General features: G+C 33.5%; 1 protein-coding gene across 2 annotated transcripts in view; it reads right to left on the bottom strand.

Moving 5' to 3' along the window:
* CRMP (Collapsin Response Mediator Protein) overlaps nucleotides 1-15955 on the bottom strand; it is a 66667-nt gene extending 50712 nt beyond the window's left edge. The window contains exon 1 of one of the 2 annotated variants that reach the window (XR_015837562.1): nucleotides 15806-15950. Coding sequence is in view for 1 of the 2 variants with exons in the window: in XM_088260263.1 (XP_088116389.1) it covers nucleotides 15806-15844 (39 nt within the window). In the remaining variant the exon portion in view is untranslated. Of the gene's footprint in view, nucleotides 1-15805 lie in introns of both variants that reach the window. The other variant, XM_088260263.1, reaches the window with a different exon arrangement.

Below are 15955 nucleotides of genomic sequence, written 5' to 3'. Positions count from 1 at the left end.
CAATACAAAACTTGTGAAAAAAAAGTGATCACTTAAACTAGCCTATGGCAGGCTGTAAGCCTCGTAAATACCCAGAAATCCATATTTTTCTTCGTCTATGTTGAGATGTCAAAATTAAAAATAATTTTGAATTGGAGAAATCCAGATTTGAACAAGGATTTGGACACACTCTATAAATTGCGAACAAAATAACTGGTCAAATTATTAGCTACATAAAACAATTAAATCGGGTTTCCAGGTGTTTCCCAGTATGTAAAATGATTCGGTAAGGATCTAGCATATTTTGAAATAAAAGGGTCCCTGATAAATAAAAGCTTACTCAAATCAACCATAGATGCTGCCGCGAATTCGCACATGAAGCGACGTGAGAAATACATGATACATAGTTTTTTTTTAGTTTTTTTTATTATATGAGTAGTGTGCTTGCCAATCATGGGTAGAACTGGTGAATGTTACACGTGTGTTACAAGTGATCACTCAACCAAGCCTAAGACGGTCTTAAGCCCTGTAAATACTCAGACTTCCACATTTTTCATCTATGTTGTGATACAAAAAAAACATGTATTTTAATCAGCTTTTAACTATAATGTTTTTAACACTTATAAGGGCTTAATGTAGGAAAATGTAAAAAAAATTGCGCAGAGCTGTGCTGGCCATAACTAGTGACTGGCAGTGACCAGTGGCTGACAGGGGATAGTGATTGGCACAGGCCAGTGACTGTCGTGTTTACTCTAAGTTTTTACTAGAAAATCCGTTGACCTTTGCAAAGCGTTCTAACAAATTAGACACACATATGGAATGATATTCGTTTTCTCTTACCATACCTTAAATGGATATACCACTAAACTACCTTTGTTAAACGGGGCCTCGGGCCTGTGCCTTGGCGTACTAAGCTAAAAGGGGGTATATGACATTTTTAGACACTTTTTCATTCTGCCTATATTTTGCAAAAAAAAATATATAGCTTAAAAATTTTGTGTCTAAATACTTTTACACAAATCTGGATTATCTACACTTAGGATTAATTTATTACTTTATTTTTGACATCTCAACAAAGATGAAGAAGATTATGGAAGTCTGGGCATTTACGCGGCTGACGACCGTCATAGGCTGGTTTAAGTGATCACTTTACACACGTGCAACATTCACCTATTCTACCCATGATTGACAACCACACTACTCAAATTCTTGAATGTTCTTTATATCGCTCACTCCTTTCAAAAACGTCATAAATCAAAAATCTTTCAAGAGAACGTTTTTAAAGTTTAAAAATATAACACAATGTATTAAAAATAAATATCAAGCCACTTATTGAAGTTTTTACTGTGCAACAGATCTTTTTAGGTAAAACCTGAAGGTTTTTTCTCCATCTGAAAAATATTTAGCTTGTTTTAAAAAATAATTAAACAACACCTTTACTTAAAAATGCAAAAACAACATTTGACCTGTAGCGGGTAAATATTAAGTTAAAAATATGTTGCTTTTGCTGGGATATAGTACATTTTCTGGGCATTCCGAAAACATGCACAACTGAAAATTGTCGATTTTTGATTTATGACGTTCTTGAAAGGAGTGATCGATATATGATCCAATTTCGAAACATTGTATTTAAATCACTAGAACTTCACTAGAGACATCGCGGCTGTCCAAAATTAAAACACAGTAAGGGACTTTTTTCGTAGTGCGTTTTTTTTGCAGTTTTGGACTAAGTAGGATCTACTTAGTCCAAAAATGCAAAAAAAACATACGAAAAAAATGTCCCTTACTGGATCTATTGGTGAGATGAAAAGAAGCTCTTTTAAATATAGATTAAATTTTAATTAATTAATTGGATTTTTTATGACATAACAAAAAATTAATATAAAAATAACTCCTATACTTAGAGTTATTTTTATATTTTGGACACACTTAAAAATGTTATAGGTAAGAATGAGAATGCAGTTACTCCGTTTTAGCTAAGCATGGCAGAGCAGTAAGGAGCAATGGCCTGCTATTGCGGTAGGGAGTGTTGTTATTGACCCTACATAAATAAACGCATTAATTCACATGTAGGAACAATGCTAGGGTGTGATAATATTATGTAGATACTACCTTTTTTATCACCTGTGCGTGGAGTAATATCGAGCATAATATTTTACAGGTAAATTTCGTTTTACGCCGGGGTTCCGTTCCGAGACACTCTGGCGTAAAAAAATCGACTTAAAATGAACAAAAATATAATACATTTATTTACAACATTTTGAGTGTGTGTACTTACTTGTTCACAAATCTGGATTATCACTTGACATACTTGTTCACAAATCTGGATTATCTCCGATTATATTTTAAAAAAACTTCTTCCATTTCACCAATAGATGTCTCTAGTGAAATTCTAGTGATTCAAGCACAATATTTCGAAATTGGATCATATTCCAAGAATTTGAGTATTGTGGTTGTCAAATATGGCTAGAATAGGTGAATGCATTACACGTCTGTAAAGTGATCACTTAAATCAGCCTATGACGGTCGTAAGCCCCGTAAATGCCCAGACTTCTACAGTATTGAACGATGAATCTTTCCTGTTATTCTGTCACTAGCTCATTGGTTCATTCGATTATATAATTTTATTATTTTCATTGTAGCATTTTAAAATTACACATACTTACTGTACGAATGTGTTTTTCTATTTCACTTTTTTCCATCTAAGCAGACTGAGCCATAACACTCTCCATATCATTCATCGTTCACTTTGTGTAATACAACTATAACGTGAACGATGAATGATGAGGATAGTGTTATATTACACAAAGTGAACGATGAATGATAAGGAGAGTGTTATATTACAAAGTGAACGATGAATGATACGGAGAGTATTACATTAATAATAATAATAAAACCCTTATCCGCACCCCAATGGTGCATAGGGCACTGTGTCATATTAACGCAGTGTTATCTTGATCGTTTTACACATGAAGGAAAGGTGATCAGCCCTCCGCTTCAGGTACCAGTCCATGGTAATATTGAATAAATATTACAGTGAAAAAATTACTATTGAAAAAATTATTATATTACCATACCAAAAATTTGAGATTGCTTTTACCATACAAAATAGACTGAGCCATAGCTAGTTAAATAAAAAAAATGATATATTTTGGAGTTTGCTGTTTTTAACTCTACAACCTTTCTCTGCCCACCATTTAATAATACGAACATCTCTAATACGGCTAAATGACACAATGACATAATTTACAACCTAAAAATGACATAACGCCAATAACGAAGGTTTAACGCCGACCGAAAGATTCACAACGCGCAACGGCAATACGATAACCAGGCGGTCGAGTTTAACAAATCCATAACTAAAGCTCGACTAATATAAATTAATGATAAAGGGAATGATGGATTTTAACTGTATTGATGCTGAATACTGCTATCTCGCTTACTCTCATTGATCTCATACTAGAGTGAGTAAGATGGAAATATTACTGTTTTAATCTTACGAAAATCTTTGTCGGCCTCCGTAGTGTAATGGTCAGCACGTTCGACTATCGTACTGGAGGTCCCGGGTTCGATTCCCAGGGGGGGGGGTCAAATAAATACAAGTGATTTTTTCACTCTAGTATTTATTCAATATTACCCTGGACTGGTGCGTGAAGCGGAGGCCAGATCACCTTTCCTTCATTTCCAACGATCAAGATGACACTGCATTTATTGAGTGCTTTAAGGCGGTATGGACATGTGGAGCGAACGGATAGCGAGAGAATGACTCGGAAAGTGTATTTGTCAAATGTGAACTTGAGAACAGAACGAGGACGGCCAAAAAAGACCGACCAGATCAATCAGAACTTAAAATTTGGCGGTGTCAAAAGTCTACGTAATCGGAGGGCATGTATGACTAGATTTATGGATGTGAAGGAAGCCAAAGTGTATGTCAGGACAGTCAAGTGTGGCGTTCCATCCTCTCTGCCTACCCCTGCAGAGAAACGGCGTAACGGTAGCAGTTCTATACTGTATAACTGAATTAAAAAACAAAGTTTTAATATTAGATTGCCGTCTCGTTCTTACTCATATAGTTTTGATAAGGAGTGAGTGAAACGCAAATACATTCTGATAAAATCAACTAATTTCTTACTGAATAATGGTATTTAAGTATCGCTGTTTCGCTCACTCTCATTGTGTTTCGAGTGCGAGAGAGCGAGACGCGAATAACGTTAGATTTTTGTTTAATGTTCGCGTAGGAAATTTATAGTTTGAATTGAGAAATATGGCCGTATTTTAATGGAAACTAACCGTAAAATAATCTAGCATAAAATTCGAGATAGCGTTAACCAAATGTCAACATTTAAATATACATATTATGTAAGTACAGGAAAACCTCTATATAACGAACTTCGAATAAAACGGACAAAGAATCCAGTCAAAAAAATACAAATAAAAAAAAGTCCTGTTAATATCATACATGCTTATGGTAGCCTGTGCACTACACAGAATTTTACCGTCCGGCAGTCCGGTTTTAAACGTGTTCACAATCTTTGCAAACAATATTTTCTAACTAACTAACCATCACGCCGCTTCCCCGCAGGGGTAGACAGAGAGAATCGAACGCCACACCACTCTGTCTTTGCAAACATTCTGCGCCTCTTCAAATTCATTCATCTCCTCATACATACCCGACGATTATTACGACTCCTGACCCGGCCGCTTTCAAGTATTTGACATATCTGATTGTGCCAGGTTTTCCTCGGTCTTCCTCTGCTTCTTTTTCCATATTTTCTTCTACATTCATTCATCTCATCATACATACCAGCCGATTATTCCGACTCCTGATCTGACCGCTTTTAAGTATTTTACATACTTGATCATGCCAATTTTTCCTCGATCTTCTTCTGCTTCTATTCCCAGCTATATTTGTCTCATAAATGTATTTCACCGTTCTTTCCTCACTCGTACGTTCCACGTGTCTAAACCATCTCAACACACCTTTCTTAATTTTACCTAAAGTGCTAATATCAGCATTGCATTCTTTCCTTGTATCACTATTCGAACATCTATCATACATCGTTTTGTAACATAAGATACATAATGTAAAAACGGTCACTTAAATCAGCCTATGACCGGTCATAAGTCTTGTGAATTCCCATATAAAAGTATGTAAAAAAACCTTTTAATTGGAGATAATCCAGATTTGTGAACAAGTATTTGGACACACTCAAAATGTTGTAAACATTTAATATAATATTATTTTTTGACATCTCATCAAAGATTAATAAGAATATGGAAGTCTGGGCATTTACGGGGCTGACGACCGTCATGGGCTGGTTTAAGTGATTACTTTACACAGTGTAACATTCACCAATTCTACCCATTATCGACATAATCCAGATTTGTGAACAGGTATTTGGACACACTCAAAATGTTGTATCCTACATTTAATATTATCTTGGACTGATTGATATACCTGAAGCGCAATATTTATTTTCTTGCCTTATTATATGCTTTACAACACAGTTTAAAAAATTGTCGATCTGACGCAGTGCCCTATGCACCATTTGGTCGGGATAAAGTTTAGAAGAATATCAATGTAATACTGTATTTATTTTTAGTTTTTTTTCTTGATTTTTCTTGCGTTATAGATTTTTAAAACGCTCACTCCTTTAAACAACGTCATAAATCAAAAAAATAGATTAATCAGGAGATCGTTTTTACAGTTAAAACATATAATACAATGTATTAAAAATAAATATCAAGCCACTTATTGAACTTTTTACTGTGCAACAGATCTTTTTGTGTAAAACCTGAATATTTTTTTCTCCATTTGAAAAATATTAAATATATTAAAAAAAAAAATTAAACAATACCTTTTCTCAAAAATGTACAAACAGCACTTTCTGCCCTGTAGCGGGTAAATATTAAGTTTAAAATATGCCGCTTTTGCTGGCATAAAGTACATTTTCTGGGCATTCCGAAAACATGCACAACTGAAAATTGACGATTTTTGATTTATGACGTTCTTAAAAGGAGTGAGCGAAAAGGCAATTATCAACACAGTAAATATAACGAGGTCAAATGCATATTAACCCCTTACCGCATACTGGCTCATATATGATCCAAAATAATCTTTCGCCATAAAAAACAACAAAATAATAAAATATTTCTTGTTTCCGGCAATAATACTTAAGTTTTATCTATGATCCGCATTACTAGTTGTCAAACTTCTTGCTAGATGTATCTGATTGTACTAGATGTGCGTTCGACCGTTTCCAACTGTCGGTTTATGATTTTCTGCACAAACATGATATTCAAAAGTGTTTTTTTTTAAAGTTTTTTGTTTGTAAAGCGCTATAAAAATTATATTACACTGGTGTAATATTATTTTCATCGGCTAAGTAATAAAATGATCACTTTTATATAAAATTATGGATAATATTGTGTAAAATGTTTTTGGTCCATATATGGTCCATCATGCAGCTTATTAAAAAAAAATGCACATACGGTCAAATAAGTTATATAATGCCAATAACCAAGTTAAGTGTACTTTTATCGATTTTAATTATTTTTTAAATATGGACGCTCGTAATTTCTACAACACTACAAAATATGCAAAAGAAATACCAAAGAACGGTTTTGACAGCGAGGATGATGTGTCAGATAATGAGGATTACCCCCAAATGAGTACTCCCAAAAATGTAATTATTCTAGAAAGCGATGAGAGCAGTTCTGATGAAGAAAACGAAGTCCAAGAAGCTCCTCCAACTTCTGCTACCAAGAAGTTTGTGTGGGGAAGTCGAAATATGTGTAAATCACCAGATGATATTGCATTTTTAGAAGATCTAGAGTTTCCAAATGACTTTGACGATATAGATTCTCCTTTTCAATTTTTTAAATATTTTTTTGAAGACGACATCTTGGAATGATAGTTTTGGAATCACAGTTGTACTCGACAAACCAAAGACCAGACATTTCAATCTTATTGTCGAAAAATGATATAGAACAGTTCATTGGAATATTATGATGTCTATAGTACAGTTACCCTCTATACGTCATTATTAGAATCCTGATCTAGGTAACCCATTAATTTCCGAAACCATGACGTGCAATAGGTGGGAAGAAATCAAAAAAATGTCTGCATTTTGCCGACAACTCTGTGATGGCAACTCCAGATTCTCCAGATTTTGACCCTCTTTACGAAAGTAAAGAGGGTCAAAATCTCCTAATCGGCCAAATTTTTTAGGCTGATTCTTTCTTTGTCATCTGCAAAAAATGCAAAATAAACTTATGTCTGAATAAAGACAGGAATCGCTCTACAAATTTCCATGTAGCGTTTGTCGATTCCAAGCCATGTCATGTACTTCAGTATTTTTTTTACTACAACTGCATGGCGTGCCAGATTTGGACCAAAATAATTTTTTGTATTTTATATAGGTAAAAATAATTTTTTTGAAAAATAAAAAAATACGTGTCTTTTTTTTCATAATTTACACATCATATATTTTTTTTACAAGTTTTAAAAAAATCATGCAGTAAGGGGTTAAAATTATAACTAGGTTAGTTTTGACAAATTATCGCATCGAATTGATAGTGAACGCCATAAATTAATAAATTACCTACTTTTAATATTCGCTGTATATTCTGACACCTCAACAAAGATGAAGAAGAATATTTACAGGGCCTATGATCTCGGCTGTCCAAACTCAAAACACAGTAAGGGATTTTTTTTTTAGTACGTTTTTTTTTGCATTTTTGGACTAAGTAGATTCTACTAAATGCAAAAAAACGCAAAAAACGCTGAAAATGCAAAAAAACGTACTAAAAAATGTCCCTTACTATGTTTTAAGTTTGGATAGCCGATCTGTCATGGGTTGGTGAAGGAGTGACTTTACACACGTGCTTTGGTTCTGGTTTTAGAATATTTTCTTCATATTATGAAATGTTTCTTCATATAATTTTGTCCGCCTCCGTAGTGTAATGGTCAGCACGCTCGGCTACCGTTCTGGAGGTCCCGGGTTCGATTCCCAGGGGGGTTTAATAAACATTAGTGATTTTTTCACTCTAATATTTATTCAATATTACACTGGACTGGTACCTGAAGTGGAGGGCTGATCACCTTTCCTTCATGTGTAATCGATCGAGATAACACTGCGTTTATATGAAGCAGTGCCCTATGCACCATTGGGGTGCGGAAAGGGATTATTATTATAAATATGCTATAAATCCTTGCACGAACAAGACGTCTTCAAATAACGACTTAACCCGTTTTTCGTCAAACGTACCTAGAAATCATTGCGCAATCCTCCCAGACCTAGAATAAGAGTTCAAAATAGTACCGATAATATCTCAAATAGAGTCTACCAAGCAACACACAGATTACCGCTTCAATACGCATCTAACACGCGTGCATCTCCCTCTAACGCACGCAGAAAAGCGAGAAGGCAACAATAATATACGTACACTGCTTTCTGAGCGGTAAAAAGTGGTGAATTTGTCCACAATGAACTTTTTGTTGCTATTTTTGTGAATAGGATAGCGCCGAGTACATTATGATAAGTATTTATTTGCGAACAGTACAATATAATGACGATTTACTTATAAAAAGTACAAAATAATAACTATATTACGTATAAATGCAATTCGAGCCGAGACTTGATATTCGAGCACAAACTATAAATTAAAATGTTTAAAAATTATAAATACACATATTAACAACATTTTGAGTGTGTCCAAATACAAATCTGGATTATCACCAACTATAGGAGTTATTTTTCATATTATTTTTTGACATCTCATTAAAGATGAAGAAGAATATGGAAGTCTGGGCACTTACGGGGCTGACGACCGTCATAGGCTGGTTTAAGTGATCACTTTACACACGTTACATTCACAATTTTACCCATGATTGACAACCACACTACGCAATCTTTCGGAGCCCATACATATCGCTAACTCATTTCAAGAACGTCATAAATCAAAAAACTTGATTTTTCAGGAGAACGTTTTTAAAGTTTAAAAATATAATACAATGTATTAAAAATAAATATCAAGCCACTTATTGATCTTTTTACTGTGCAACAGATCTTTTTAGGTAAAACCTGAAAGTTTTTTCTGCATTTGAAAAATATTTAGTATGTTTAAAAAAATAATTACACAATACCTTTTCTTCAAAATGCAAAAACAACATTTTCTGCCCTGTAGCGGGTAAATATTAAGTTAAAAATATGCCTCTTTTGCTGGGATATAGTATATTTTCTGGGCATTCCGAAAACATGTACAACTGAAAATTGACGTTTTTTATTTATTTATGACGTTCTTGAAAGGAGTGAGCGATATATTATATAAATCGTACTGGTTATTTATGTTTTTATAACATTTAAAAGTGTAATATTATAACTATTTATTACAGTTACTCGTTAAAATGCAGGTATTTTTACCTGTTGATGAGAACATCTGTAGTTCTCGAAATAGTCGTGTTTATATTAATAAACTCAGTGGTCTTAAACATGTGTTTTATTTTTATATTTATGCAGGTCAGGAGTCGGTATATCTCCATGAAGAGATGCATGAATGCTGAAGAAGACAGAGTAATGTGGCGTTCTATTCTTTCTGCCTACCCCTGCGTGAAACGAGGTGCTGGTGAGTTAATTTGAAATCAAATTTTATTTTCAATTTATATCGAATATTGACTAAATTATATTAATATCATATTATATGTATAAATGACTATTTAACTAATTGACATATCGCTCACTCCTTTCAAGAACGTCATAAATCAAAAATCGTCAATTTTCAGTTGTGCGTGTTTTCGGAATGCCCAGAAAATGTACTATATCCCAGCAAAAGAGACATATTTTTAACTTAATATTTACCCGCTACAGGGCAGAAAGTGTTGTTTTTGCATTTTGAAGAAAAGGTATTGTTTAATTATTTTTTTTAAATACTAAATATTTTTCAAATGGAGAAAAAACCTTCAGGTTTTACCTAAATATATCTGTTGCACATTAAAAAGTTCAGTTAGTGGCTTGATATTTATTTTTAATACATTGTATTATATTATTAAACTTTAAAAACGTTCTCTTGAAAAATCAAGTTTTTTTATTTATGACGTTCTTGAAAGGAGTGAGCGATATGACTGTTGATACCGTGTTGACATCTCAACAAAGATGAAAAAGATTATGAGAGTTTGGGTGTTTACAGGGCTTACGACCTATCATAGCCAGGTTTAAGTGATTACTTTACAAACTTGTAAGATAAGGCATTCTACCCATGATTGACAACCACACTACTCAAATTTTAGGAAGTCCTACGAAGCGCCCTTGAAGGAGTATTTTACGAAAATGGCGCTATTTAAATTATCAAAATTTATTATTATTTATTATAAATATATATTATATAATTCTCACATCTCTTCATGTGTGAGTTCGCGGCAATATCTATGGTCGATTTGAGTAAGGTTTTACTGAGCAGAGACCGTTTATTCAAATTGTATTTATCCATGCGGTGTTGGAAAATGATGCGGAATGCATCGAAACACGTGTCACAGAATTTCAAGAAATACTGGTATTTACCAAGTAAAACTTTAATTTAAAAATGGATAGATTTTACCACAAAGTGACTGCCGAATCAATCAATGAAATTGTATTTATCCTTTAATCGACATCTTCCTTCACATGCGAGCTCTCGGCGCCATCTACGGTTGAATTGAGTTGGATTTATTTTATTTTATTATTTAGCAATGCTTTTGCAATGATACTGTCCAAAATTGACCTTAGCTATGCACATGTTTCGGTGAGCAAATAGCGATTTGTTTACATTTTATTTTATAAAAGAAATTCCTTGTTGGCTATCGACGCTGACGTCATCACAGCGTAATGATGCATATATATATATATATATATATATATATATATATATATATATATATATATATATATATATATATATATATATATATATATATATATATATATATATATATATATATATATATATATATATATATATAAGAGTGTTAATGTCTTAATTTTTTTGTATCTGTAGGAAGGTTATTGAAGTATGTACTTAGTTCACAAATATTTAAAGTTCTGTCGGAATTGTTTGGTATTGTAAAGTCACGTTGGTATATCAAGATGAACTTTTCTTTAGACTTAAGTATTTTTCACCCTTAAGTAGTTTAGAGAATTGCTGTTTAAAAAAAAGTTGATGTAAATGGATGTCGATGTAATGTACATAGATGTAAAACACGTGTCACAATAGATTTTAACAAATACTTAATGGTATTTACCAAGTAAAACTTAAATTAAAAATGGATTATTATTACCATTAACTAACTGCCGAATCAATTAATGAAATTATTATTTATATAATTAACATGTAACTTTGTTTTTTTTATTTTTTTATTATTAGATTAAAACCGATATTTTTAGCTTTTCCACTTTTTTATTTGACCAGCGACCGGGTTTCGTCGTTACCGACATCATCAGACTGGTCGGTAACGACGAAACCCGGTCGCTGGTCAAATAAAAAAGTGGAAAAGCTAAAAATATTGGTTTTAATCTAATAATAAATTAAAAATGCAATTCCATCACGAAGTGTCAGTGGATAATATAAATCTATTATGTAACTTTGTTTTAAAATCACAATAAATATTTTTTTATAGCTTAATTATAATGTCTACCGGTTTCGAAGCTAACTACGTCTTTATCAAGACTGATTATTACTACACATAATAATTAAGTTATAATAAACTACTTATAGTGATTTTAAAACAAAGTTACATTTTAATTATAATTATAAAATGGAAAATTACAAAGTAATTGCTTCAAATATAAATTATATTATTTATATGTTGTGCTATGACCGACCAAAATTGACCACTGTTAGAATGATCCCTTAGCGGTATAGGACTAATGGAAATTGATGATTTGCGTTCTAACTGGTTGACTTCTGACCTTTTCGCTGTAGTGGGACGATGATCCAACTCACACACTACACAATGCCACATGACAATATGGAGCATCCGATTATGTCACCAAAACAGGAATAATATTTACATTTAATTTATCTTTTACAAACACATGGCTCATGAAATTTAGACAAATTGATATTTGACAATCACACTGGATAATTAATTTCATTTCCATTTTCTTTACATGATAGTCAGTGTGGTTATATGTATCCATTTTTAATTTGAGCTTTATTTAGAAATTCCACTTTTTATTATTATTTATTAAGGCTCAATATGTATACAATTGGAAGACTTTAAATGCTGAAAAATAAATTTAATGTATTTTATATATGTTCGTCCGCCTCCGTAGTGTAATGGTCAGCACGCTCGGCTACCGTTCTGGAGGTCCCGGGTTCGATTCCCAAGGGGGGTAAAATAAATATAAGTGATTTTTTCACTGTCATATTTATTCAATATAACCCTGGACTGGTACCTGAAGCGGAGGGCTGATCACCTTTGCTTCATGTGTAAACGATCAAGATAACACTGCGTTTATATGACGCAGTGCTCTATGCACCATTGGGGTGCGGATAAGGGTTTTATTATTATTATATATGTTAATATAAAAAATAAAGAAAAAAAAATCAATTGTATTACCAACAAACATAACTAACAAGGTAATAAGTGTAAGTCCCTCTCCAAGCACAAGAGCTCAGTCTCTTTTTTGGAGAGAACTGCGTTTTTTATTTTAAGATTGTGAGTTGAAATGTTTAGTAAAATAATAAATATAAATATATAAAATAAATAAAATTATTAAAAAAAAACATTTGTTAGGTACCATATTAAATAAAATAAATTAAAACATTTTTTAAACATAGTATATTTTATGCAAATTCTAAAAAATCCAATACAAAAATCGGGCGTGAAATGACGTGGGTTCTCAGAGCAGCCGGACGCTCAATGAATTATATTATGCGAGTAAGGCCTTAAATAATTATAACGTGAAAAATGCTGAAAGCTTTCAACCGACATGGATGATTCTAATATTTTTTTCTTCATAAATTTATTGGTCAGAAAAAAATTGTGTCGATCTTTTTGGGTTGAGTGTCTTCAGCAATTTAAAAATTGGCTATTGACGAAATATCCAATTTTTAGTCAAATTTTAAAAATTGTGGGTAGGATCGTTTCTGCATAACGTAGTCCAATTTATGTTTTTAATTATTTCATTCTCGATTTTCATCCAATTATCGATAATCGAATCGCAGTCTAAGAAGTTTCACTTTAAAAATTGAATGTATCATTATCAGACGGGAGGAATATCTAATTAAACTCAACCTATAAATGATTGTATTAGACTCGTGAAGTGTTTATAACAGCCGATATAATCAATATTTTCATTCATCATTTTCTTGTGGAAAATTCGCCTTCGTAAATAAGTTGTTTTCGTAAGTTGGTAATGAATGACGTCACAGAAACGATGGCTCATTGTAATATTGGTGACATTGCTAAATTATTGGCGGCTCTATTTCTTAATGTCTATGGTCCACTCTCCCACCCCCTCCCCTCGAATTTGTATAAATTTGTAGTGTAGTGGTAAACAAACAATACACACTACTACTATTACAGCTCTATGAACCATAAACAATAAACCATTTGACGCAATAGAACGTTCGTTAAAATATGTAAAGTTTAAACCTTAATATCTCCCTTAGTTCCCTACAGATTTCAATAAGAATGTTACCGATAGTCTTGTGATTTTTCATATTAATTTATTAGGTAATAATAACACATCATGAAATTGATCCAGTGTATAGAGTTGAATCCGGCTCTGTAAATGTGTATGAAAATTATCAGTAAATAATCTACATACTTCAATAATCTATAGGAATTGTAAATTTTATGGAAATATTGTTAAATTACTGTAGTTGGATTATAAAATTTAAGATAAAACGATATATGATAGATGTTCGAACGGTGATATAAGGAAAGAATGCAAGACCGAGATAAGCATTATCGATGAAACACAGAAAGGTGTGTTGAGATGGTTTGGGCGTGTGGATCGAACGGGTGAAGAAAGATCGGTATAACAAATTTATGAGGCGAATTTAGTTTGTATTAGAAGCGGAGGAAAACCGAGGAAAACTTGGTATGATCAATTATTTCGATTTCTCGAAAGTGGTCAGGTCAGGAGTCGGAATAATCGGCGGTATGTATGAGGAAATGCTTGCAAAAACAGAGTGATGTGGCGTTCTATTATCTCTGCCTACCCCTGCGGGGAGCGGCGTGATGGTTAGATAGTTAACTAGTTAGTTCAGTAAAGATAATAGCAAGAGATCGCGTCCAACAAGATATTATTGAAATCAAAAGTCGTTTAGATGTCATAAAACGCGGAGAAAATTATGAAAAATGAGAGTCGACTGTTGTCTAAACCAGTGGAAGATGTGAAGATTGGCTTGCATATATAGATTGGCGTGGCGTTCTATTCTCTCCTCCTACTTAGTTTCCTTAGTTAGCTAGTAAGTTCAGTAAATATAATAGCAAGAGAATGCGTTAAACAAGATATTATTGAAATCAAAAGTCGTTCAGATGTCATAAAACGCGGAGAAAATTATGGAAAATGAGAGTCGACTGTCGTCTAAACTAGTGGAAGATGTGAAGATTGGCTTGCATATATAGATTGGCGTGGCGTTCTATTCTCTCCTCCTACTTAGTTACCTTAGTTAGCTAGTAAGTTCAGTAAATATAATAGCAAGAGAATGCGTTCAACAAGATATTATTGAAATCAAAAGTCGTTTAGATGTCATGAGACGCGACGAAAACTATGACTTGACTGTGGTGTAACTATTGAAATTTGCAGATAAAAGATTGGTTTGCAAAGACATATTGACGTGGCGTTCTATTCTCTATGCCTACGCGATGGTTAGTCCAGTAAAGATAATAGCCAGAGATTGCGTCTAACAACATATCACTGAAATATAGAGTCGTTCAAATGTCATAAAATGCAGATAAAACTATAGAAATTAAGGGTTGAATGTGGTGTAAACTAGTGGAATTTGCAAGGATTGGTTCGCAAAGACAGATTGGTGTGGCGTTCTATTATCTCTGCATACCCCTACGGGGAATGGTTAGTTAGTTCAGTAATGATTATAGCCAGAGATTGCGTCCATCAACCATAAGAATTGAAATCAAGAGCCGTTCAGTGGCGCAAAAGTCTGGCTTCAAATGTGAAAATGCGAAGATTGGTTTGAAAAAAAATAGACAGATTGGCGTGGCGTTCTATTCTCTCCGTTACTTAGTTAGGTAGTTCAAGAAATATTACAGTAAGTTTGAGTTCAACAACATATTGTTGAAATCAAGAGTCGTTCGATGTCATAAAACGCGGAGAAAACTATGGAAAATGAGAGTTGACTGTAGCGTAAACTAGTGGAAGATCGGTCTGCAAAAACAAGTTGGCGTGGCGTTCTATTCCCTCTGTTACTTAGTTAGTTCAGTAAAGATCAGTCAGATTTTGAGTTCAACAACATATTACTGAAATCAAGAGTCGTTCGATGTCATAAAACGCGGAGAAAACTGTAGAAACTGAGAGTCGTCGGTGGCGCAAGCCAGAAAACCGGTGCCGCAAGATTTTCCCTGCAATAGAAAACGCCCATACAGAGATGCAGATGCGACTGTAACGTACAGTTCGCTCTGTAATTTACAGTAAACAATAGAAAACTACGTACAAAAGGCCAACGAATGCGAGATATCACCGTTTTATAACTGTACCGCGTTCGCCGGACCATATAGTAAATACGAGCGTCGCGCTTGGAGCGAAAAATCGATATATAAACGGATATTTAAATGGATTTCTAGCTCATGGTAAAAGAAAAATGCTGAGTTTGGTCTCACCTGAAGGTGGATGGGTACTTTTTTGACAGGAGCCGCCATCGCGAGGGTATTCCGAAAGCAGCGCACGTATTTTCTGACGGGAGGAAAACTTTAATTCCGGACGCGGCGTAGGCGGCTGTCACTCGGCCGTGTTTTCACGATCTGCGCAAA

This window comes from Brachycentrus maculatus, unplaced genomic scaffold, assembly GCF_059751285.1.
Source record: "Brachycentrus maculatus isolate JH-2025_06_01 unplaced genomic scaffold, ASM5975128v1 h1tg000131l, whole genome shotgun sequence".
NCBI lineage: Eukaryota > Metazoa > Arthropoda > Insecta > Trichoptera > Brachycentridae > Brachycentrus > Brachycentrus maculatus.
The sequence above is the reverse complement of the archived record's forward strand: the minus strand, read 5'-3'. Positions and strand labels throughout refer to the sequence as shown.